The 23,185-nt window shown below is 37.9% G+C and overlaps 2 protein-coding genes across 2 annotated transcripts in view; both read right to left on the minus strand.

The window, feature by feature from the left end:
- LOC134671335 (alpha-actinin, sarcomeric) overlaps positions 1 to 2,715 on the minus strand; it is a 59,568-nt gene extending 56,853 nt beyond the window's left edge. Inside the window, exon 1 of the mRNA XM_063529162.1 lies at positions 2,465 to 2,715. Within this exon, the coding sequence (XP_063385232.1) occupies positions 2,465 to 2,587 (123 nt within the window). The 5' untranslated portion in view covers positions 2,588 to 2,715. The remainder of the gene's footprint in view (positions 1 to 2,464) is intronic.
- Positions 2,716 to 4,624: 1,909 nt separating this feature from the next.
- Positions 4,625 to 23,185, minus strand: part of LOC134671330 (uncharacterized) — a 123,626-nt gene continuing 105,065 nt past the window's right edge. Inside the window, exons 8-17 of the mRNA XM_063529158.1 lie at positions 22,148 to 22,292; positions 21,273 to 21,530; positions 19,841 to 19,970; positions 18,507 to 18,670; positions 17,385 to 17,616; positions 16,356 to 16,517; positions 12,432 to 12,583; positions 11,816 to 11,928; positions 10,768 to 10,950; positions 4,625 to 10,344 (exon numbers count right to left, since the gene is read on the minus strand). Of these exons, the coding sequence (XP_063385228.1) occupies positions 9,829 to 10,344; positions 10,768 to 10,950; positions 11,816 to 11,928; positions 12,432 to 12,583; positions 16,356 to 16,517; positions 17,385 to 17,616; positions 18,507 to 18,670; positions 19,841 to 19,970; positions 21,273 to 21,530; positions 22,148 to 22,292 (2,055 nt within the window). The 3' untranslated portion in view covers positions 4,625 to 9,828. The remainder of the gene's footprint in view (positions 10,345 to 10,767; positions 10,951 to 11,815; positions 11,929 to 12,431; positions 12,584 to 16,355; positions 16,518 to 17,384; positions 17,617 to 18,506; positions 18,671 to 19,840; positions 19,971 to 21,272; positions 21,531 to 22,147; positions 22,293 to 23,185) is intronic.

The following is a 23,185-nucleotide window of genomic DNA, read 5'->3' on the forward strand; positions in this document are numbered from 1 at the left end:
ACGGTCGTCTACTAACCTCTTAACGAAAATTGGAAAAATCTTAATGGCTCTCCAAAACACCGTCATCCTTAATTTCTCAAGACCTTTTTTCTAACAAAAGCTCTCGTTAAGAAAATGCGAGGGGACTGTTCAAAAGGCTTTTCGTGCGACATGTTTTTACCAAAAAATTTAAACAAGAATTTGGACCTTTCTAATATATTCTGGTGTATGTAGTTTATATTCTTAATTAAAGCTACATATCGATCAAAATCAATACAATATTTGGTCTGTCGACTTAGGAGAATCGAATTAATCCATATGCATGAGCTATTGAGCTAGGAAAACTTTCGCTGGTAGTGTTTACTTGAGAAATATTCGATAACATCAAACTTATATCTGCCTACGTAACATTTGAATATTGATCGTCCCAATAAACGTGTTTGGAACAGTTTACAATACTTTCAAATCCGTTGCCTCGTTTGAGAATGCATTATGGCTTATCGGACCTAAGTCAACGACCGCCAGTTCACAGGAATTACGCGAATGGTATGCCAAGGTGATAACTCTTCGGTTCGAAGGGTCCGACTTGATTTGGATTTGTTTCGAATTTATCTTGTTTCTTCTTTTTTCTAAAAATTCCAAATGTCACGGCATGAGTCTATTTATGACTCATCTACCGTGTAATATATATTTCTCCTTTATTATTTGATAAATCTACCGCTTCTTCCTCATCGAACGTGTCTGAAGACATTTAAACACGATGGTATGGCGTTGTTGTGATAGTCGGTAATAAACGGCCTCAAGTTGCACTCCAGTGACAGGGAATTTAGTTTTATGTAAATTACCTATTAATTTTACAACCAGTTTCGTCCTCACTTACTCGCCTGATTTCTTAAGATCTTACATCTGATAGCATATTCTCCGATTAATCATCTAAGCTTTCTTGCATTGGTAATTATGTTTATTTATAATGATGACGTCAGCAAGGTTACATATGTGTCACTTTTAGAAAGTAGATTTCGTGGGTCCGTGCTTCTGGGTATTCCTTGAGGTGGAAAAGTTGGTTGCGCCAGTGACCTGATTGCGGCGATTGATTCCAGTCGCAGCGATCGGTGGACCAGTCGGATGCGCCTGCGACTGGTCGGCCGATGTCGGCTGATGTCGGCCGCGACATTGACCCGCCAGCAACCGGCCAATGCACCGGGTGTCGCAGCCTTTGTTTACATCCTGCGAGACATCGCAGCCTCCTAGTTCGTTGTCCCTCGCGTAGAATGGAACGTGGCATTTACATATTGTCGTACGAGTTTATTTTATTCGAGTAACATACCACGCTATTCATAAAGATAAATATGTTATTTATTTAATTAATTAATTTGCAAATTAATTGAGAAAATTAAGGGTTGATAATAATGTAATTTTAACTTTATGTATTTTATTTCGATCGATAATAGATGGGATAGATAGTTTTAAATACCTAACCTACGCTAGAAAACTAGACGACTTCAGCAAGTTTTGATGAATGACTAATAAAAAAAATATGCAACTTATTTACTTGAAAAATTCCGACGTAAAATTAATGATTAAAAAAAACACGTTAAAGCAACATAAACCTTTAAACGTTGATAAACTTGGATGTCCCTGCAATCGCAGTGCGTTCGTAACTCGTTAATGACATTCCACGGAGGTGGGTGTGCACACGTCACGGGTCTGCAGGCCAGGCGCAACCTTCAAAATGCACATGACGTAGCAGCCAAGTTTCCTGAAATATGGGTTTCATGGTGACGCAGTCGCACGCCCGCGCCTACATCGGCGCCTGCGCTGGACCCATTTTAGGACATGACTAACGGAAATTCGACTCCTCTCTCTCTGACCCGCTCCCTCCCGTGGGAAGACGCGTGCGCGCGTCTCTTTCGCACTAAAAGCTCCAAGAAATCTTTTAATAGTGTCCCACGGCCGCGATCTACTTTCAATCCGAGGCGGGAAAAATGCAGGAACTAGATTCAGGTTTTGAAAAATCGCGCGTTCCACTTTAATAGAAAAACAAAGTGATATAATTTTTATTTGTTTATTTTTTTAATTTCTCTTATTCTTTTCTAAATTGTTTAGATAATACAAATTGATGTATCATAACCGCAATTTTTTTTTGGCTGATTTAAATCTGGTTATTTAATAAGCAAGATGATACGCCTGGCAGCTGGCCCTAAAAATAGATTTATAAACCGGCAAATTTATATCTGTACCAGCATTTACAACTGCTATCAGATGTAGTACTACAATAAATAGTACAAGAATAAATAGTCAATGCCGGGTGGAGTTATATTATTGCTGCAGAAAAGCGAGACCTAAAACATACACAAACATGACTCACGATTTAGATAAGGTTATATCGCTGATATTTACGCGACCGATACTGTGGCTAGTTGTTAATAATAATTGTTATTTTTTTCAATTTACCCCAACCGGTGTCAGCGGTGTTAAAACTGACCTTTTTCTGTTGCTTCTCCCAAGCCGGGTCTAATAGACCCTCGCGTTCCCACTCCTCCTCCTGTTCCATATAGCCGTCGGGATACCCGTCATAGCTGTTCATCATCCCGTTGTCCATCATCATGGTCACTACACTGACCGTCGGTTTCGGTGTTCGTTCGAGCCTATGACCGCGAACTCGCGTGTGATGGTTCGCACCGCGCACTACAGGCAGCCGGCCGCGTGCCTGCTGCGAGGAAACTGGCGCTCGAGCGCTGCGGCGGCAGCTTGCGGAACTTTCTCTGTGCGTTCCGTTTTACGTAACGAACTGTCAAACGCTCAGAGCGCAGCGCAGCGAGTTGTCGTATTATTTTTTGAGTGAGATGAAGTGGCGTTTACTGACCCGGGCTATAACTGCGGGGTCTGTGGGCATCTTTCTCAGTTACTCTAATTACGCCTTCATTGGAGTAAAAGAGAGCCCCTCTGTACATATTCCTAGAGTCAAACCAAGATTTTGGTTTGATATTTACACTTACAGTTAGTATTATCCTCGTGTTTGGTGTTATAGCTGGTCAAGCAGATCTTGTCAGTAGAAAAAGGCGGCAAATTTGAAAAATGTAGGCGCGAAGGGATATCGTCCCATAGAAAATTTGAATTTCGCGCCTTTTTTTACTGACAAGATTTGCTTGACCAGCTATATGAAAAATTTTGTTTTCATTTGGTGGCAAAATTTGTTTAACCGTAGTGCCTTGTAATCCTCGCAACGCTTAAGATACCACTTTCCGAACTTCTGCATACTTTATACATACATATTATATCGTCGGTGCGAATAAAAAAATCGCTGTCTTTTTAAGATTTTTTGATTTTGGCACATTTGAATTCCTTTTTCAATTTCCCGTCCACCCACACAAATATTTTTGTTATATCTTTATTAGTTTTGAAAATAACAATTCCGCTATGTAAACACAGAACAACATGTGTAAAATGTGATTTTTTAGCACATAACAGCAGCACATAACGAAATTAAATACCTTGTTTTTCGTCGCGGGTGATGGCGATAATGTTGCACATGGCGATTTATTGTACAATGGATTAACCGACATAGGGGTTGTCCATAAATTACGTAATCGTGTTTTGACGATTTTTGACCCTCCCCCCCCTAAAACCATCCAAAAATGCATCATGCTTCGAATGACCCCGTTTCCTCCTACGTCATGCTACCATCATCCGATGTCCAGACCCCCCCCCCCTAATTTGAAATGACGTAATTTATGAATAGCCGCATAGACCCTAAAACCGCTATGTATCATCTCTCGTACTATGTTACTTTGGCAACAAATCGCTATGTGTACAAACTTCACACATGACGATTTTAAGTGAACCAAATTTAAGTCACTATGTAGCAAATTTTTGGTTAAAATAATAATATTGTAAAAAATTACGAAAAACCTGTTTACTTTCTTCATGAGTATCATGTAAAAATCATTGATCTATTAGAAAAAAATACAGGTGCAACAAATATATTACAAACAGGAAAATAAACAATATTTTTGTCTCCTGAAAAGAAGCTTAAAAATACATGGCGATTTTATTATTCGCACCGCCGCTATGGGTATTTTTTATTCTGTGTATTTTTTGGAGAAAAATTCTCTAAAATGAAGCTAGTCTAATTTTTAATTTTGAAGAGTGTGTGTTTGACTACCAACTTGATTTCAAGTGTAATAAAATAGGACCCAATTTATCCAAATTGTCTGATGTTTTTTAAGTCTATATTAAGCGAAAGCTGAGATATTTTCCTCTCTGGATATGAATAATTATTGAAAATATTTTGACACAGTATGTATATCACCCACAGCTATGCCCCTACGTTCCTGCTGATTTTTCACGATTTTTTAATTTTATAAGAGTTAGAAGCACTTAATTTTTTTATGAAATCTGTATTTCTCTCCTAATTTTTACAATAATTAAAGCATCAAAAAATTCAAACGTAGAGGCAAAACTATGGTTAGTAGGTATACATCAAATTATGTAAACATATTTTCCATAATATCAATGTCAAGAGAGGAAAATGGGGACTACGTTTGTATGGAGAAACGGATGTCCCCTTTCCTCTTAAAGTTTGGGGGGTTGTTGGAGCTACTACTATTCGGGGTTACTTTGACCTTACCAATAAAACTAAAGGTGAAATAGATACACAAAAAAAACTTTATTCACCACATAATATTTCATTGAATATTCATCTTGCTCATGCAAAATAACAGTTATATATTTTTTCATTTTCTTTGAAGATCCCACATATTAACATATACATAAATATAGCAACATCCACGATCACAGGAAGGTTAAAATTTTGGAATAGAAAACTTATCAACACGTCCATATTTGGTGTTCTACCAAATTAAACTTATTACATATAGATGAGTATTTAAGTACAATTACTTTATGAACAGATCCAAGTTTGGAATGCAGACTCCAAAAGTTACATTCAACGGCATAAAATTCCTTCAAAGCTTTGAGCAAAATCACAATAAACTAAATACTAAAAGTTAAAAAAAATTAAAATCATCCACAACAATTGAAGATCATATTTTAAACTTTGTAAATGCATTCCACGAGTATAAAAATTTTATCGACATTTCATCTTTACTTTTTGATTGTTATTTGCCAGAATTTTAGAAACGTTTTTTAATTTTAGGCTACGTATTTATACATTAACACCTAATATTAAACATTTTCATTAAGATTTTCAGACGTATCCCACATAAGAAAATTACTTAGTTGCATAAGAAAATAATGGAGCTTAAAACAATGTTTGACATGTTTTTTATTACCACATATAATTTAACTTATGGAAAAATATAAGGCCAAATAAGTAAACTTCGTTTTATCCGCATCGGTGAAGTTTTTGTACCTACCATTTTCCTTTTATTGCAAATATCTACAAACATCAATGCGTAAAATGGGTCTATTCACCGCGTGGGTAAGGTATAACACTAAGTATTCATACAGATAGATATTATAAGATATAAAAATGTTTAACATTTAAATTGGTTCAGAAGATATTTCTTTAACAGTTAGGTATAGTGTAGGTCTGTAGGTTTGCGTCTTACTCGTACTTCTAGCAAAAAAAAAACCGGACAAGTGCGAGTCGGACTCGCCCACCGAAGGTTGCGTACTTTTTAGTATTTGTTGTTATAGCGGCAACAGAAATACATCATCTGTAAAAATTTCAACTGTCTGGTGACAGACAGACGGACAGTGGAGTCTTAGTAATAAGGTCCCGTATTTACCCTTTGGGCACGGAACTCTAAAAATAATGCTGATTATAAGAAGTATAAACCTGAGCCCCCAATAACTATAGAAAAAATTAAAATGGGTATACCTATATGCGTCTTATCTCTGTTGTATATTATTCGAGTAACAGAGAGGCAGGTGAAATTTCTCAATTAGGACATCTGTTACAAAAACAAAAAAGCTACACCTAGCAAAATAAGATATGGAATGGAGATACGGGTTGAAAATGAAATATAGAACAAGGACATTCTGCAATGCAATAAATTAATCTTCATCGGTGAGTGAATGGCGAAGTTGCGCCAAATGGTGATATATTGATGAAAATAATGTAGCTTATTCGAAATTTAATAATCTCAACTTAATATGTTACTATGTCTGTGAAATATATAAGTGTGGGCGAAATGCACATGTGTAGATCAAGAATATCAAGCTCTAACAAATCAAGATCATATTATTAAGGTTCGAATCGGCTTCCATATATGTTACTGACACCTTTATGGATGGAGCTAATCAAACCAAATGGAAACGTTCTAATAGTAAATATTCTGCATGAAACTGAAGTTTTGACAGTTGGTTAAACACGAATTTAAGTAGATTCTTATAATTAGTAGTTTCTGATAGTTTGAAAGACATTGATAACATAATTTCAACACATTTCGAAACTAGTTACTGTCCCACAATTTTTTCCATTCAAGGTAATCTCGTCCAAAGTGTTTAGACAATAAGACCAACCCACGGCGAAGCAAGTTTTTTAAAACCGCTATTGTCGCTCAGAAAAAGGCCAGCCGGCCTAGCCAAGATGACAATCGCTATCGCTTCGACAACGAAAAGCATTATGTCTCTCTATCACTCTTCCATATTAGCGCGACAGTGACAGTTACGTTTCGATCGCTACGGAGCGTAAGCGATTGGCATCTTGGCTACGCGGCCTGTTCATCTGTTCATTTGTACGAGTATTATGTGAATAAATTGGAAAACTTGGATGTGAACATAATTCACCTACTTCGTTTTTTTTGCATTATTTTTTTTTTACAATTTGGAAGCCGCGGGAGCCAGTTCCGCAGGTCCAAATGATATTTCAATACCTACCACAAAAAAAATGTAAATTGTTATAGGTACTACATTCGAAACCATTATATTATAAGCAACTTGGCCGTCATTGCCTCATTTTGTCATTGCAAAAGCCATGATTCTATTGTTTTATGTAATGAAAGTAATACATAAAACACATTATTGTTAACCCAAGATGAAAAGGTATTTGGACTTAAATAATAAGGGATTCATGAAATAAATTATGAAGTAGGTAGCCGACTTAGGTGTATGTAGGTTACAGGTTCTCGCGAGCTTGATTTCTGTAACTCGACGTCATATTATTGCGCTTATATTGCGTGATGGGTTGCCGGCACTATTCTTGCCAACCCAATTCTACCAAGAAGCCTAGCAGACCCTCGATATTGCCGACGACTTCTGGGAGAGACTCCAGACTTAGGTGTAATAAAAAGAAACGCAAGCTCATTTGAACAGTAACAGCGTCAACCGAACAGGAAGAGCACGATTATAGTTTATGTCTATACATCAATTATATCTCATTTATTGGATCTACACATTTATTTTTAAATACCCATGTTTGTAAGAAAATATAATTTGTACTTACTATAATAAATTATGAAGAGCGACAAGCTGTGAAAGGAAAACATGGAGAGTAGAATGTCACCTACCCTCAAATACAGGGTCATTTTTGGACCGTTAGCCATATTGTGAGAGGGGATTAGGTAGGTCATACTGAACAACTTTTTCTATGGGACTAACTCCGTAATGACAAAAATTTATTTGGCCGTTTCATACATTTTGGTCGAGTGGATGTCGACGATTCCTATGGGAAGTTGAAATCGCTCAATATGGCTAACGGTCCAAAAATGATCGACCCTGTAGAAATCCCTACCTACACATCATTAAAAAGGAAGCTTTTCCGCTAGTAATAAACGGAGACAGTTTTCACTAAATATCAATGTAAGTATATCAGATTGCTGATAAGTAATAAATAGGACGCAATTTCTACGGAAACAATTTTAAATATATGTCAGTTTAAAGACCAAGACTAATTTTGTAGGCAGGTCTAGCTCAGCCCACATGACCAATTATTGACATTCAACCAGACTTGTGTCACCTTACTGCATTAAAAAAAATTACAAATAAGTACCTACAAAGTACCTACATTAATTTTTTTGACCCAAATGCCACGGCCCATAGCCTAATAAAACAATGGTCTTCTCTTCCCAGAGTGACACAAGCCTACGTCACAATAACATTGCTACTTTATATACTTAGCGCTTTTTTTATGTAATAGTCAGCAAACGAGAAGACGAGCCGCCTGATGGGAAGCGGTCATCGTCGCCCATGGACATAAGCAACATCACAGGAGCCACTTTAAGCGTTCCCGACCCTTGAGAACCCTAAATACCCGCTTCTTGAAGAATCCCATGTCGTAGCGAAAGGAAATACCTCAGGAGGCAAGTCATTCCACATTCTGCACGTTCTAGGAAGAAACGAGCGAGATGCCCGCTTATTCTTGGTGTGCCATGTATCTAAGAAGTGGGGATGAACTTTGCTCCTTTGATAAAAAGTTCTTCCGAGCATTTCCCATTGTACAGACGGTAGAACATGCAAAGAGAGCCGACGTCTCTCCGAGAGAGGTTCTAAGCCGTCTTGCATATTATCAATACTATCATATAGCGCTGTCGCATGATGACGTAGGCTTGTGTTAGTCACGAGGTCGGAAGAGAGTACCAGGCGGAGTATATTTTTTATACCATGCTATGGCCGCAGTAAATAATAACTATGTCTTTAATGTAATCAATAAACTATTACCAACTTTTTGTACTTTCGCAGAAAAAATATTTAAGTAGGTACTTATATTATAAAAATTTTGATATCTATCCATTGTATAAATGTTAAGAAACATTCTGAGTACAGAGAAGTTAAGCGAAATTGATTAGTTAACAAATATACGTGGAAAGGCTTACAAATAAATTTAGTAAGACAAAAGGCAATAACAGGTTTAAAGATTTCTCAATAACGAGATTCGCTATAGACATCATAATTATTCTACAAATTATCTAACGTTCGTAACGTTCCGTAACGTTCATATTCATTAAATTTCAATTGTGTTTTATCATTTTGTACATCCTTTTAGATATTTAATTATTTATTCATTATGTTCATATATAAGTAGTATTTATAATACGTTTTTTTAGAATACGACTTAACGTATTTGTGAATCAGTCGCGTTTGCATGAAACAATGATGTGTATGATAAAGTACGATTTGTGGATAGATCAGGGGTTTCACAAATGTACCTCTGTCAATACTAAAATGAATATTTTATTGAATTCATGACAAATAAAAAATTAAGAATGTACCAAATTTTTTACTTCTAGTTATTTTAAAAACCGGCCAAATGCGTGTTGGTCTACGCATAATATTACATGACGACACTATAAGGGTTCTGTTTTTGCCATACATGTTTTTGGTTTTGCCTACGGAACCCTAAAAATGGTTGATGATTATCATATATGTACTTACTTTTGAAACCCCTTAATTACATGAACCATTGTTTTGTACTTTAGGATCATAGAAAATAAACAATGAATTTGATCAATTGGTTGAAAATATACTCAATATAGTATAAGGCGGCTGGAATGGTGATATGTATGATAAGTATTGGTATTTATAGTGTATACGTCATGTGGTCGCAAATCGAACTACATCTGTATGGGCATAAACTGACAAGACACCACGCCAGCCGATCGGGTGTCTTCATTTGCGAAACAACACACGTATCGCAATGTTCACGGTACCAAAAATAGAGATGATTATGCTGAACACGTCTAGATGTAAAAAATATATATAGGTATCAATGAACAACAACAAGGAATAGGTATCCGAGAAGTGTACAATAATTTCTCGCACCTCTACTCGAGTACATCTATAACAATAATACTTTAGAAGGCTTCAACATACCACATATGAGAAGGAGCAGGCCAGTCTCTCTTCAAAATCTATCTAATACACTGATAATCCTCACAGCTCCGTTTAAATGCCGTAGTCGAAGCTCTCGAACTCGGAGAATCGCGAGTCCTGCTTCTGCAGCCGCTGCTGGCACGCCTCGATGTAGCTGTCCTGGATCCGGTACATGCCCGAGTTGGCCTGGTACATGAGCGTCTCCAGGATGCGCTCGTTCTTGATCGCCTTCGACGGGAGCACCACCTTGATCAGCTCCTGCGGTGAGATCCTATACAGCTTCAGGTCTCGTGCGAGCCTTTCCATAATGCATTTAAATTCATTTTTGGCATCAGTCTTATTGGCGGACTTGGCCTTGATTTTGTTGCGCGCCCAGCTGAGCATGGCCTCGAACTTGCGGACCTCGGGCACCTCGAGGTTGCGGCACATGATCATCTGCACCATCGACTCGGATAGGTTGAGGAACTCGGCCGTCTGGAACAGCGCGTAGGCGCGCTGCTCCGTGAATGCCAGGATCATGTTCACCAGCTCCGACGCCGACGTGTACCGCCAGTAGTAGTTCTCCAGAGATATCAGCATTGTGCAAACCTGGAACGATATAACCACGCTTCCATCATACACTTGCCAGGTTAGATATACGAGATTCGATGGATTTTCTTTCTTTTTAAATTAGTCGCATTGAGTTTTAGAGTTTCGTTTTGACAAAAAACTATTTAAGACAAAGTATCGAATGCAATATATTTAATCCTTACGTATACATTACCTGCCCACCTACTTAGTTAAGTCAAGGCGGATGTCTAAGCTTATATAACGAGGAATTGCATTCCCAGTTCAAGTTCCGGGCGTGTATTATTATGCAACTGCAACTCACCACTTCTATCCTGAGGAACTGCTTGGCGTGGTGGAAGCAGGGTTGCAACCTGCAGCAGCTAGTCAAGTAGTAGTGCTCAGTTGAGCGCGGGATGGAGCAGATCAGCGAACCGTATATATAGTCTAGCATCACTAACTCACCACTTCTATCCTGAGGAACTGCTTGGCGTGGTGGAAGCAGGCCTGCAGCAGCTCAGGCAGGTCGTAGTGCTCGGCGGCGCAGATCAGCCCCGGGATGGAGGCGCAGGTCAGCGGACAGCTGCCCGTATGCAGGTAGTCTAGCAGGATGCGGAACGTTTCCGGGTCGAACTCGATTATAGAAAACTGAAAGGACACGTCGCACAATTGTAAATTGAAATATAGTTTGACAAGTGTCGTTTATCAGGGGAGTGTAGGCAGAGAGAATCATACTGTCTTTTCATTATGCTAGTATTAAAACCCCAAAAAAAGAGATGAGTAGGGGAGACCGAGGTGAGTTGTGACAGAGGAGAGTTGGAACATCGTCGATTTTTTGGAATCTGTTAACTAGAAACTAGGTCCCAATAGCGCGCGTTTGTTAGTTCAAGTTACGAGCTAACAAACGCACACTGTTGCGACCTAGTTTCTAGTTAATAGATTCCAAAAAATCGACGATGTTCCAACTCTCCTCTGTTACAACTCACCTCGGTCTCCCCTATAGTTTTTAGTGATCTGTACAAAACTCAGTTCAAGGAGCACTTATTTTATTCGATTTTTACCGACAAACTGTAGGTATAGATACCATTAGTCTGCAGTGCCTAAGACAGGAATCGACCCTGCGTTATCAGAATTTGTGGCTGAACCTTTACGAGATCCGCCTGTGTTAAGGTGGGACCTTTAAAATTTCTTTTGTATGCAATACCTACAAGAACTTTGAGGTCGAACAGTCAAAGTGATATAATTATTACAAGTTGTATTGAGCTGTTCTATTATAGTCCGTCTACGCTAACTTTGCACCGATTTGAATAGAACGAAATGAGGTAGTGTCATTATAAGAGTCATATTTTCATAGAAATTTGACATTAGTGACATGGCCACACTTTGTGATTGCGATGCAGATATAGCTTGGTCAGATTCTAAACCAATTCAAATAAAATACATATATTAGATTGCTAAAATAAACCCTGCCTTTTTGATTTGAGGCAGTGAGGTAAAAACAACTCTGTCTTACCTCAGTCTGTGCAAGTTTGGCACGATCCACTTTCTGGGCGTCGGCGCACACCGATAGTCTCGGTACTGCTAACGCCGCATTTTTGTCCTTGTCTTTATCTTTGCCTTCTTTATCTGAAAATTATTTAAATAAATTATGAGAAGTGAATGAGGTGAAAATAAGATTAAACTCCTTTCAGATTATCTAAAAACATATACCCTACACAGTGTTAAAAATTTGCTCTTTAAAAATCACAGGCAACATCTGTTGTAAGTCAATGTTGAGAAAAAGTGTTCTTTGGGGATTTTAGATATATATTCTAACTTTTTATTTTATATATTTTCGTTTCTATCATGTTATCACTTATGTTGGGTTTGATGATTGGCTCAAGGTTAGTATGCTGAGTCAGAACAATATCGTAACTCTCGCGTATCCTTTTGTTTTTTTGAGTGTACCTACTACTTCTGTGTGAATGTATTTTAGTTTCGCGCTCACATTCATTATTCTCTGAGCCGAATGAAAGGAATAAGTACTTCCAGTACGGATGGCCTACAACTCTTATTAGGTACTTTGTTTTATATTTTGCATTTGATTACTATTATCATGTAGTATAAGTAGGAATTAGGTAAGTACTAACTAGAGCAGTCTTGCGAGCTGGCCCACTTCTTCTTGTCGTCAGCGTTGAGTTGCGAGTGCTGCTTGCGTATGGAGCGGCCCCAGCCGGCCGTGATCGTGCCCAGCCGGGAGAAAGCCCGTTTCACCATGGGAGAACTGGGTACGCTTTTTGGCCTGAAATGAATCACGTGAAACATAATGGTAAGGTTTATTGGACTAAAAGTCATACTCATTGAGTCATTCTATCAGGTGCGACTGTTGGAGTTAAGAGCCAACAGGAGTGGTCATTTCTCCATACAAACGTACTCCTCGTTTTCCTCCGTGGTTTTTGAAGCTAGAGCAATGATTTTTTCAACACAGATTAATATTGTCAGTATCTGTGTCGGACCGTTTTGCTTTTTGTGATATTTTTGTTCTTTAAGGCGCTAGAGCCCTTCAAAAATGGCCAAAATGGCCTAATTGACTATGCCGCAATGAGAGGCGTGGTATTCAAAACTGATATCAATTAGCCAAAAAAGCAAAACGGTCCGACACAGATAATTTCATAATCATTTAGATTTCCAAATTTGGTTACGATTGGTTAAGTTTTGGAGGAGGAAAAAGAGGACTACGAAACCTCGATTTTTGTCATTTTTACGCAGGATTTTTCGCCTCAGCTGCAGTTGTCCCTATCGCACTAATTTTAGGGGCGGAGTCAAGTTTCTAAATACGTACACAGCCAGAAAAGTGATGGGCAATGGTCGACATTTAATGTCGATAATCTAGTGATGTAAGAAGTTATCGATAAACCGTCTTGTGTGAAAATATCTAGATCCTCCTAAGACGCAAGGGGTTTTGCGTTGAGAGGGAACACATTTTTGTAGTTACATAGGTACAATCTATTTTGAACTTTTTGATTCTAATATTTCAAATTAGAAATCAAAATCAAAAATATTTTATTGCATGGTTATGGGTTTACAAAATTTTTAGGTACAGTCACGCTCCGTAATTGTCGAGCAATTTAAGGTCCTAGCTAGGGAATGCAATCTCGCACCAAGATTGGCGATTCGAGATCTCGCACGAAAAATCCGAATCGAGATTGGGTGTTTCGAGATCTCGACTGTCAGGTTTTCGGGATCCAGATTAATATCTCGACGAGATTGAATTTGACAAAGTAACTAAAAATGTGTTATTTTAATCAAAAATCTCTAAGAATTCCATACATATAGACATCGTAAAATCGGGCGTATCGAGATATTCCTAGGAATATAATTAAACGCCGACATTTCATGATCTGCCTAGCGAACCACCATTTTGTGCAAACCTCAAGGTGTGATATTCTGATATTCCTATAGTCTATAGGCAAATTAAACAAAAGTCGTCTCCTTCACGATTTTCGTCGACATCTCTTCTAAATACCTAAAACTGGTATGGACGTGTTCCTCGTGGTCTCCAGAATATGAATAGACCGGTTTTTATTTTATGGAGGGGGGGGGACGTGTCGAAAAAAAGGAAAAAGTGGGCGGCCGACCAGCATGGATATTTGTTCACGTCTTTAGTCCTATGGGACCGATCGGTTCGTGTGAGATGTCGTTTGAAAGAGTATTAAACGTGCAATTATTGTTTTATAATAACCGTAGTCATAACTGTAGTCATTTACAAAATATTTAAAATATATGATTTTTTACCGTGCATGGATGACATAAGTACTGACAAAACATGCGTCTAACTCAATAAATTATAACTTTACCGCAATTAATGTTATTATAAAATATACGAAAAATTTCATTAGCTTTCCAAAAGCAGAAGTTTTATTGCTGTATGATATTATATAACAAAGTAATGATGAATTTTGTTCCGTCACGTAAATGGCGGGCGACCGACCTCAACTGATCATTATTTCTCGGGTTCTATTTAACTGATCAATTGGTGATGCATACCATTAGAAAGAATATTAAACATTGTTTATACGACAACGGTTTCACTCACTTGAATTTTTAGTCGCTATTGGCGACATGTTAAATTCAAGTGAGTGAAACCGTTGTCGTATAAACAATTTAAAATATGTCTCACGAAAGTTTAATATCGAATATTAAACATACTATAATTGGTTTCTAATAACCGTAGTCATAACTGTAGTCATCTACAAAATCATTGAAAATATATGATTTCTCAATCAATTATTTTACAATGCGCCCGCTATGAAGCTATCAAAGAATGCATTGCTCTGATGGATCTGCCGTCTCTTTCATAAGGTAGATCGTGATATGCCTGGGTTAATATTAGATCAGGAAATGGTGGCGTTTCATGATACGCCTAGGATTACGATTTTACAATATGCCGCCGACATACTACTTATTTAAGGTACCTCATGTTATATTTTGAAAATATCAACAACAAATTAAATTGACATTTATCATAAAATCAATTTTAATTTTTACTTTACTTCTATGAAATGCTATCGATGTTAAACCACTATTTACCTTTACTTAGAAACTGCGTAACAATAATAGAGCTAAAGCCGGACACATAATAGCACTGCCTGAACAACATGAATCTCTAAGGTCATATATTACTTAAAAAAACAAAGTATTTCACTTTCAGTCTTGTTCGAGATCTCGAAAATATTAATCGAGATCTCGACCGAGATTGCATATATCGAGATTTCCTGTCAACTAGGTCAAATTTCGAAACTACGTGCGAGATCTAGCGAGATCTCGAAATTGCGAGATCTAGATTGCATTCCCTAGTCCTAGCTGAATTGGTTGTTTCATACACTTACTCTATATAATGTCCAATCCTGCCTTACAAAGACGTTAATATTTATATTTGTCATGTCTATACTTCGTTTCTGCGCATTATTGAAAAAAAATACTTACTTGATACTAGTATTAAACACTAAGTACGTAAATAGGGTAATTCACCAGTAACAGGCCACTATTATATATTAACTGGCCACGCCAAACCAAAAATGAATTCTATTCACCTATAAATAGAATTCATTTTATTATAAGGTGGCCAGTTATTGAAACCTTATACCTACTAAAATGAAATCTGTATAGAGGTGAATAGAATTCATTTTTAGTTTAGGGCGGCCAGTTACTGGCGAATTACCCTATTCGATATCGAGTTCCGTAAACGTAAGCCGGGTAAGTAAAAAAGTTCAATCGCAATAGGGTAATTCGTCAGTGGCCACCCGAAACCAAAAATGAATTATATTCACCTATAAATAGAATTAATTTTAGTATAAGGTGGCCAGTTATTGAAGTTATTGAAACCTTATACTAAAATTAATTCTGTTTATAGGTGAATAGGTTGCATAGGTTAATTATAATATTTCTACGTCGACAGGGGCAGAATATGACGCACTTATTGTAATTTGACCATCATTGTACTACCATATTCTAAGAAATAAACATTTGTATTTGTATTTTGTAGGATTCATTTTTAGTTTAGGGCGGCCAGTTATTAAAAGTGGCCAGTTACTGGCGAATTACCCTACTTAGTAGTAGCAGTAACAAAAAGTGACAATGCAAATTGCAATCAGTGAGGTGCGCGCCAGCGCGAGTACGGGCGCACCGCACGCGTCTGTGTGCGTGCATTACACATACAAATACAGTCTCTCACGCCGCGGTTACGCCCCGTCAGAGCGACGGGTATATTCAGCTTGAAATCTCAAAATTAACTTTTAGCTCAGCTCCCGTTTCGTCTTAACTCGTCTCTCCGATGCATGCACGTAAAATAAGAACACCTCATAACTGGACAGAGCTTTAGAAAGAAGAGTGATACATTATCGGTGTGAGAGGGCCACCAGAAACCAACCTTGGCAACTCGATGTCGGGCACCTGCAAGAAATTGCGGTTTTCTGGCGCGCCGGCGTGGGCGACAGCAGTGTGGGTTCTGGCCGCAACAGCAGCTTTGCCACCGGTCCTGTGGGACTCGAGCCTGGGATGGACATGCTACTGACCTTGGCGACTCGATGTCGGGCACCTGCAGGAAGTTGCTGCTCTTCTGGCGCGCTGGCGTGGGCGACAGCAGCGTGGGTGCCGGCCGCGCTAGCAGCTCCGCTACAGGCACCTGCGGCGACCCGAATCCGGTCTGGATGCCGTACAACATCTCTTGGAATACTCTGAAAATTACACAATACATTGTATAATACAAAGAACTTCATAATCTCGGACTTGTACTAGTTGTACAGTCAAGTGTAAAAATATGGATGCACAAATCATCTCAAAAATAAGTCCCATTGCTCTTATATCAGCGAATTCAGAACTATGGGACAATTTTTGAGTAAGTTGTCTACACCCATATTTTTACACTTGACTGTAGGTACCTCAACGCTATATCGATCAACCATAAGTGTCGTAAATAGCTAGGGTTCATGCATGTGTTAGATTAGTCTTTACGTTTAAGTTGCTATTTTTACTTTTGTATATATCATGTTTTACTTTGTGCTCATATATTATGTTAAATGAATTGCGTGGAATGTTTTATATCTAGTTATAAGTCTAGGATTCATGCTCCTTTCATACGTGCTTATTATTGTATCTAGTTATAAGTCTAGGATTCGTGCTCCTTTCATACGTGCTTATAATTAACGAGATTGGCAGAAATAAATAAATCTGACTCTGCATATAATATCCACTAGTTCAGAGATACATACCGCCCGGCCATTCCTATATAAACCCGAGCCGTTTGTAGCTTATTCAGAGAACTCAGAGAGCTTAACTCTATCACTTGCCTGAACACTCTCCAGTAATTAAAATCAGACATATGTGTTTTTATTTCACACAACACATATACCGGTAAATGGAGGTATAGCGGACTTCGAGACAGCACAGCGGCCAGCGCGTTCCAGCGGCGAGTTTCTACGCTTCACCCAACGAACCCCTTCACTAAAAGTTACAGTCTACACTCCACAATAAGTAAATATATTATATTATGCAGCGGTTATATGGTTACTCAGAGAGAAAGAGACAGAAAGAGATCAACTCACCTACTCCTAACCCCCAATATCGCCCTCACACCAATAAACTTGGTCTTCTGCTTGGACTGTCCCACGAGGAACACGACATCAAACAGCTGGGCATTCGTGGCCACGTTCAGCTCATTATTGAGAAACACCCTCGTAAAGTCTTTCGCGAGCTGGTCGTAGTCCTCAAACTGATCGCGTACAGAGTCGAGGAGAGGGGATGACGGCCTCATATGTCCGATAGGGCGCCATGAACCTGCAAAAGGTAATGAGAAATATAATATTTTTTTTGCCGTTTAGGAGATTTAATGGAGAGAAATAAGATTTTCGAACAAACGATTGCTTCTCGTTATTGCTTATCATTATCAAGGTTATTAGCGTGTATTAGCGTGTATCGTCACTTGAATAATGTTTTACGAACGATGTATCGATGTATGGGTACACTGTCATTATTATTATTACGCTGTTACTTAGAGTATATGATGTGAGTAGGATATGATGGTTTTGTTTGTCTAAGTCTTAGACAAACAAAACCATCATATCCGTGTACCTACTCGTCAAGATACCTACTCGTATGTCGCTATTGTAGCGAGGACACTGGTTGAGGGCAACGCACGAACTAACTCGTAGAATCATAAGGCAAATAGACAAATTACGATAGGAATCATACTGATATAGATAAAGCCTACGGCATTCGAATAATCGTAGAGCAAACCCCTTGATTCATAAACGCGATACGGCTGGCGAGGCTGGAGGGGCCGCCCGAGCCCAGCCCGTGGTGGCCGATGTCGCGGGAGACGTGGTCCAGCCTGTAGTCACAGAACGCTTCCTACAAAACCGAAGTTTGACAGCGATTCAGGGACAAGTCATGCTATCCCTTTCTAATGTATGGCATTATCCCATTCGGCTATTTAGGGTTGTCAAAATTCAAGTCATTACCTTATCTGTGGTCGTGTACGTAAAAGGACGTCAAGTGGTGCCAACCCTGATAATTGCTCGGAGCAATGCTGAGCCGAACGGAGCCGAGATTTCCCGAAGTCAAGAGTGTCTCCCCACTGCTGTAGTGGTGGCGGTTTATACCACCAATGATGAGATAAAGATGATCATGATATTCATGATGAATTGATGATAATATTGATAACGCACCTCTCCTATATGGTTTAGGTATCTGTCCAGTTTCGGCGTGATTTTGCAAGTTAGCTACAATGTCTTCGAGCATTTGACTCCGCGTTCTTTCTTGCATCCTCGCAAATTTCGGGGCGGAATATGACGCTCTTTCTCCGTTTACTATTTTCGTGAGAAGCCATTCTCTGTAAGGTTTAATTCAACATTTAATAACAATGTCTATAGACTGTCTCCGAGAGGTAATTAATATCCAGAGATGTGAAAAATACTTTACAAAAAGTATTTAAATACAAAATACAAATACTTCTTTGATAATACTATTTCAAATGCAAAATACAAAATAGTTTCTGAATTTGTATTTAAATACAAAATACGAAATAGGTATTTTCAAAATACTTTTTAAAAATACAAATACTTTGCGATAAAAGGTACACTGAGTAGTGAATACGTAATAGTCTGAATTAAGAAGTATTACTCGGAATTTCCCAGTTGAAAAGACACTCTTTATTCTTTGAAATCTATCCTCTATCTAAAGTGCAAATTTCTAGTTGTTTGCTTATATTAACCGGTAGGATGTAGGTGTGGATGATGGTTTTTAACGGCCAACTTTTAAAGCATTAATTTGTAATGTTTTACAGCTAGTATAATGCCTCTGATGAAAACGTCTCGTTTGTGTTTCACCGGGGCAGAAAAGTTTGTTCTCCTCTCGTGCCTTGAAACCCTCGCAACACTCAAGATTCCACTTTTTTAACCACTCGCTACGCTTGTGGTCATGTGCGACGTTACTAAACAGACTCAACAGTTCCATGATAAAAGAATGAGAGAGTTGCCAGGATTGTAACATCAGAAGAGATTGTAACTCCTACCTACATTACCTACCTACTATAAAGTATTTTGTATTTTGAAAATAGAAAATAGGTCCCAAAAACTGTTTCAAATAAAATACAATATAGTTTTCTTCAAAAGGTATTTATATAAATATAAAATACAAAATAGGTATTTTGCATTTTGTATTTGCATTTTAAATACAAGTATTTCAAATAAGTCACATCTCTATTAATATCGTAGATAAAAAGTCAAAACAGGCATTCAAAGGAGTCCATGAAATTGTTGAGAGTACTTAAAGTAATTTTTAATGTAAAACGGATTTCGGTGGATACCGTTCAGTATTACATATCAAGTTTAAAATTTACGTTCACTAAAGTGCTCAAGGTTTTCGCTGGTGGATTATGTCTTACCTGTTTTCGCCTAAAAAATACAAAGCAATAATAATAATGGCAATTACGTCTCTCAGTGTAAGTATTAGGGTTACCGAAGAGTATCACTATCACTATGTAGCGGTAATTACTAATTACCTGAACATGGGGCCTTTGTCAAACACACTCTGCTCCCAGAGGTAGGGTTTGTATGCACCGACCTCGTCCCGAGTGACAACCGAGACTTCGTACCTGGTCGGCCGCCGTTTTATCCGTGCCGATACTCGTACTGTAAATAATAATCTATAGTTACTAACTAACTTTACATTAATTTGTATCGTAGAGTAAACCCCGTATTAATAAACGCGATACATGCCTCAATTAGCTGATAATCGTTTGTCTTAAGTAGTATGACTTTTTGAATTGAAAGGGATATATTATTAGGTTAAGCGTATGCTGAGACGCAGGCGACGCAGCTTACAGCGCCGCGTAGATCAGATTTTGCAAAGTATGGAACGTCCTTGCGCTGCACCGTGCGTAGCTAAAGGACGTTCTAGGCTTGTAGCACATTGATGATTAAGGGGTACCTAAGTGTTTAAAAAGAAGTTATTTCAGGCAGCACCTTGCTTCTACAGGGTAAGTAGGGTAAATCTGCCTGTCTGTATATACCTAACAGTGAGACAAAATATTGATAGCCCTTAGTTTATGGACGCACTTTTTCTGACAGCAGGCGAAAGTATACAACGGCAGACAAATCGTTATCATAATTATATTCCCCAAAAGCGACTGTGTAGTCGCCACGTACGTGTGATTTACATCGATACGAGGCAATGTATACTTTCAAACCATTTAAAATTTTATCAAGTAAACGATAGTACATTTTATTTAATCGAAAATCTTGTTTATCTAATTATCTAGCTTAAATCCCAAGTGCTCTTGTTTCGAACAGCGAACTAAGCGTGTAGCGATCTCCGATACCTACCCATTAAGTCTATCGAAGTTTATAACGCTTTTAGGTACGATAAAGTTTTATAGACTACACTCTAGAGCAATACAAAGAGGTGACTTTTAATAGGTTCTATAAATAATGAACCGTTTGATATTGCCTTTAAGTGTATTAATGTAGGTACTAATAACTCGATAGACTTAATGCGTCATTACTTCAGTCACATACTTAGCGATAAACTAGACAACAGAATGCTATATCGGAATATATCAGAGTAGATCTGAGGTTACATTTGATGATATATTTGACTTACATCCAAGCTATAAGGAAGCAAGTTATCCAACAGCATCACTTAAAACGGCGGTTAAGGCCCAACTGATATATAATGGATATAATGACACACCTACTCCGAAATTATGTAAAGGCCTAAAATGGTATGTATAGAATTACATTATATATGAAACAATATATTCATGTCACATCGTTCATGAGTGGGGTCAAGGCGGAAACATTGGCACAGCTTGAACAGTGGCTCAGTCGCTCAAATACTATCTCTCGTGTCTCTATCGTGTCACTGTATCCCACCTTTTTCTACAGAGTCACTGTTCCCTCCTTGACCCTACCTGGTTAGGATTTTAAACTTACCTAAAATAAACGTATGTAAGAAATGGCTTTTAATGCAAGCCGGCGAGAAGGCAGTGTTGTCCGCTTCGAGGAATACGACGCACACAATATCATTCCCTATGTGCCGCTTCCTCTGAAGCTTCTGGGGGTCGTGGCGTTCGTATGGCAATAGTGTCGATACGTGGAACATTATCTCGATTCCTCGCCAGTTCGTGTATACTGAGTACAGGCCCGTTAGGTCGTGGACGGTGTCTAAACCGCCCTTGTATTTGTCGAAACCTGAAATGATATGGAGGTTAGTGGTAGTACGATTTTAACAAGGAGTTCCTATAGCGATAATAAAAATTAACCCGAATTAATTCGAGCTCATGCTCGTAACTAAATAGAGCCGATCACGGCATGGATATCTATATAAAAATTAACCTCATGAAACATAACACGAAATTATAGTGCTAGATCGTCCTGTATTAGTTAAGTATATAGCTTCCTATAGCCATAGCTTTACATTCCTCTTTATTAAGCTAATCGAGTACAAAGAAATTCAAAAATGTTGTCCTTACCGGGATTCACACGCGGCCCTTTAGCATCTTACGGCCTGATTCGAACTTTAAGATAAGTCAAAAATTTGCTAAAGATACGATATGGATCCGATATGTCACTGTCAAAACTGATGTTTTTGTTTGAAGAAACGTCACTTCTGACACTGAGATATCCGATGTGTGTCGTATCTTTAGCAAATATTTGACGTACCTATATTAAAGTTCGAATCGGATCGTTAGTCAGGACGCGTCAGGGTCACTACCGACTACGTTGTCAATTAATGTCAATATTTGCCCTCCTTAGCCGTTATAGCAGTTATAGCCGTTATTAAGGTACAAAGATGGAATTGTAAAAACCTTTTAGCCGCACTTTTTCCCCGAGCACTTGTAAGAACTCTTCAAACATTGGCGAATTTTCATTATTGTCCAGAATGTCTTCTTCGCTATATTGGTTTTCTTTGACGAATATCACGCCCACTTTCAACTCCGACTTTATAAACACCTGGAATAAAAAGGCGTTTTGTAAAATAATACAATTACAACAATGTATCTTTAAAATCAAATAGGTATCTAATAAAAAAATTATATATTTTATAAAATAATTAATGGTATAAAGAGTGTTCATGTATTTGAAGGTTCTTAGTTTTTAACATATTATTTAAATTAAAACATCTAAATATTGGTATACACCTAACTAATGTAATACACTATATAATCCATGAAACCGGGTCACTTTATGACCGGGTTACTTTGGAAATTTCCATCTAGTATTTTTTATTTATCACGAAATAAATCTTTTTCATTTAAATTTATAAAAACAATAGGACTTTACAATCCAATATACAATCTAATACCCTATTGTAACTATAGAACCCTTTCTGGGGTTTCGTATCCGAGGGCTGCGAAACGTTTAAAAATAACGTATTCAGTCTTTCACCCTATCTCACCTTCCAAATATTGTAGCATCTAGAAGCATTATTAAGTTACCTTATTACGATCGTAAGACAATATAAGAGTAAGGTTATGGCATGCAACTTATCGGAGGATTAGGGAATGAGGAAGCAATCTATCCCGGCTCCAGCTATCAAAAATATTACCATCGTATAGGCCACTTGGGAGATGCTGCTGATTATCTTTTCCATCTCAGTACACAGCAATATTACCTAACTCAACGCCTAAGGAAAATAATTGAATATTTATAAATACTTTTGCAATGTGATTACCTAACGACCTTTTGCCCTATGAGGATCATCTAGCGCTCAAAGTCATTATAATGATAACTAGCAGTACTGGTTAATAGGTAATAGTTTTTTAATGAAGACATAAACTTTTCACAAAATCTTGATAAATCTTTGAAAGTAGTAATTCATTCAGACTAGAATTGTCGATTAAACA

Source organism: Cydia fagiglandana, chromosome 15 (assembly GCF_963556715.1).
Source record: "Cydia fagiglandana chromosome 15, ilCydFagi1.1, whole genome shotgun sequence".
Taxonomy (NCBI): domain Eukaryota; kingdom Metazoa; phylum Arthropoda; class Insecta; order Lepidoptera; family Tortricidae; genus Cydia; species Cydia fagiglandana.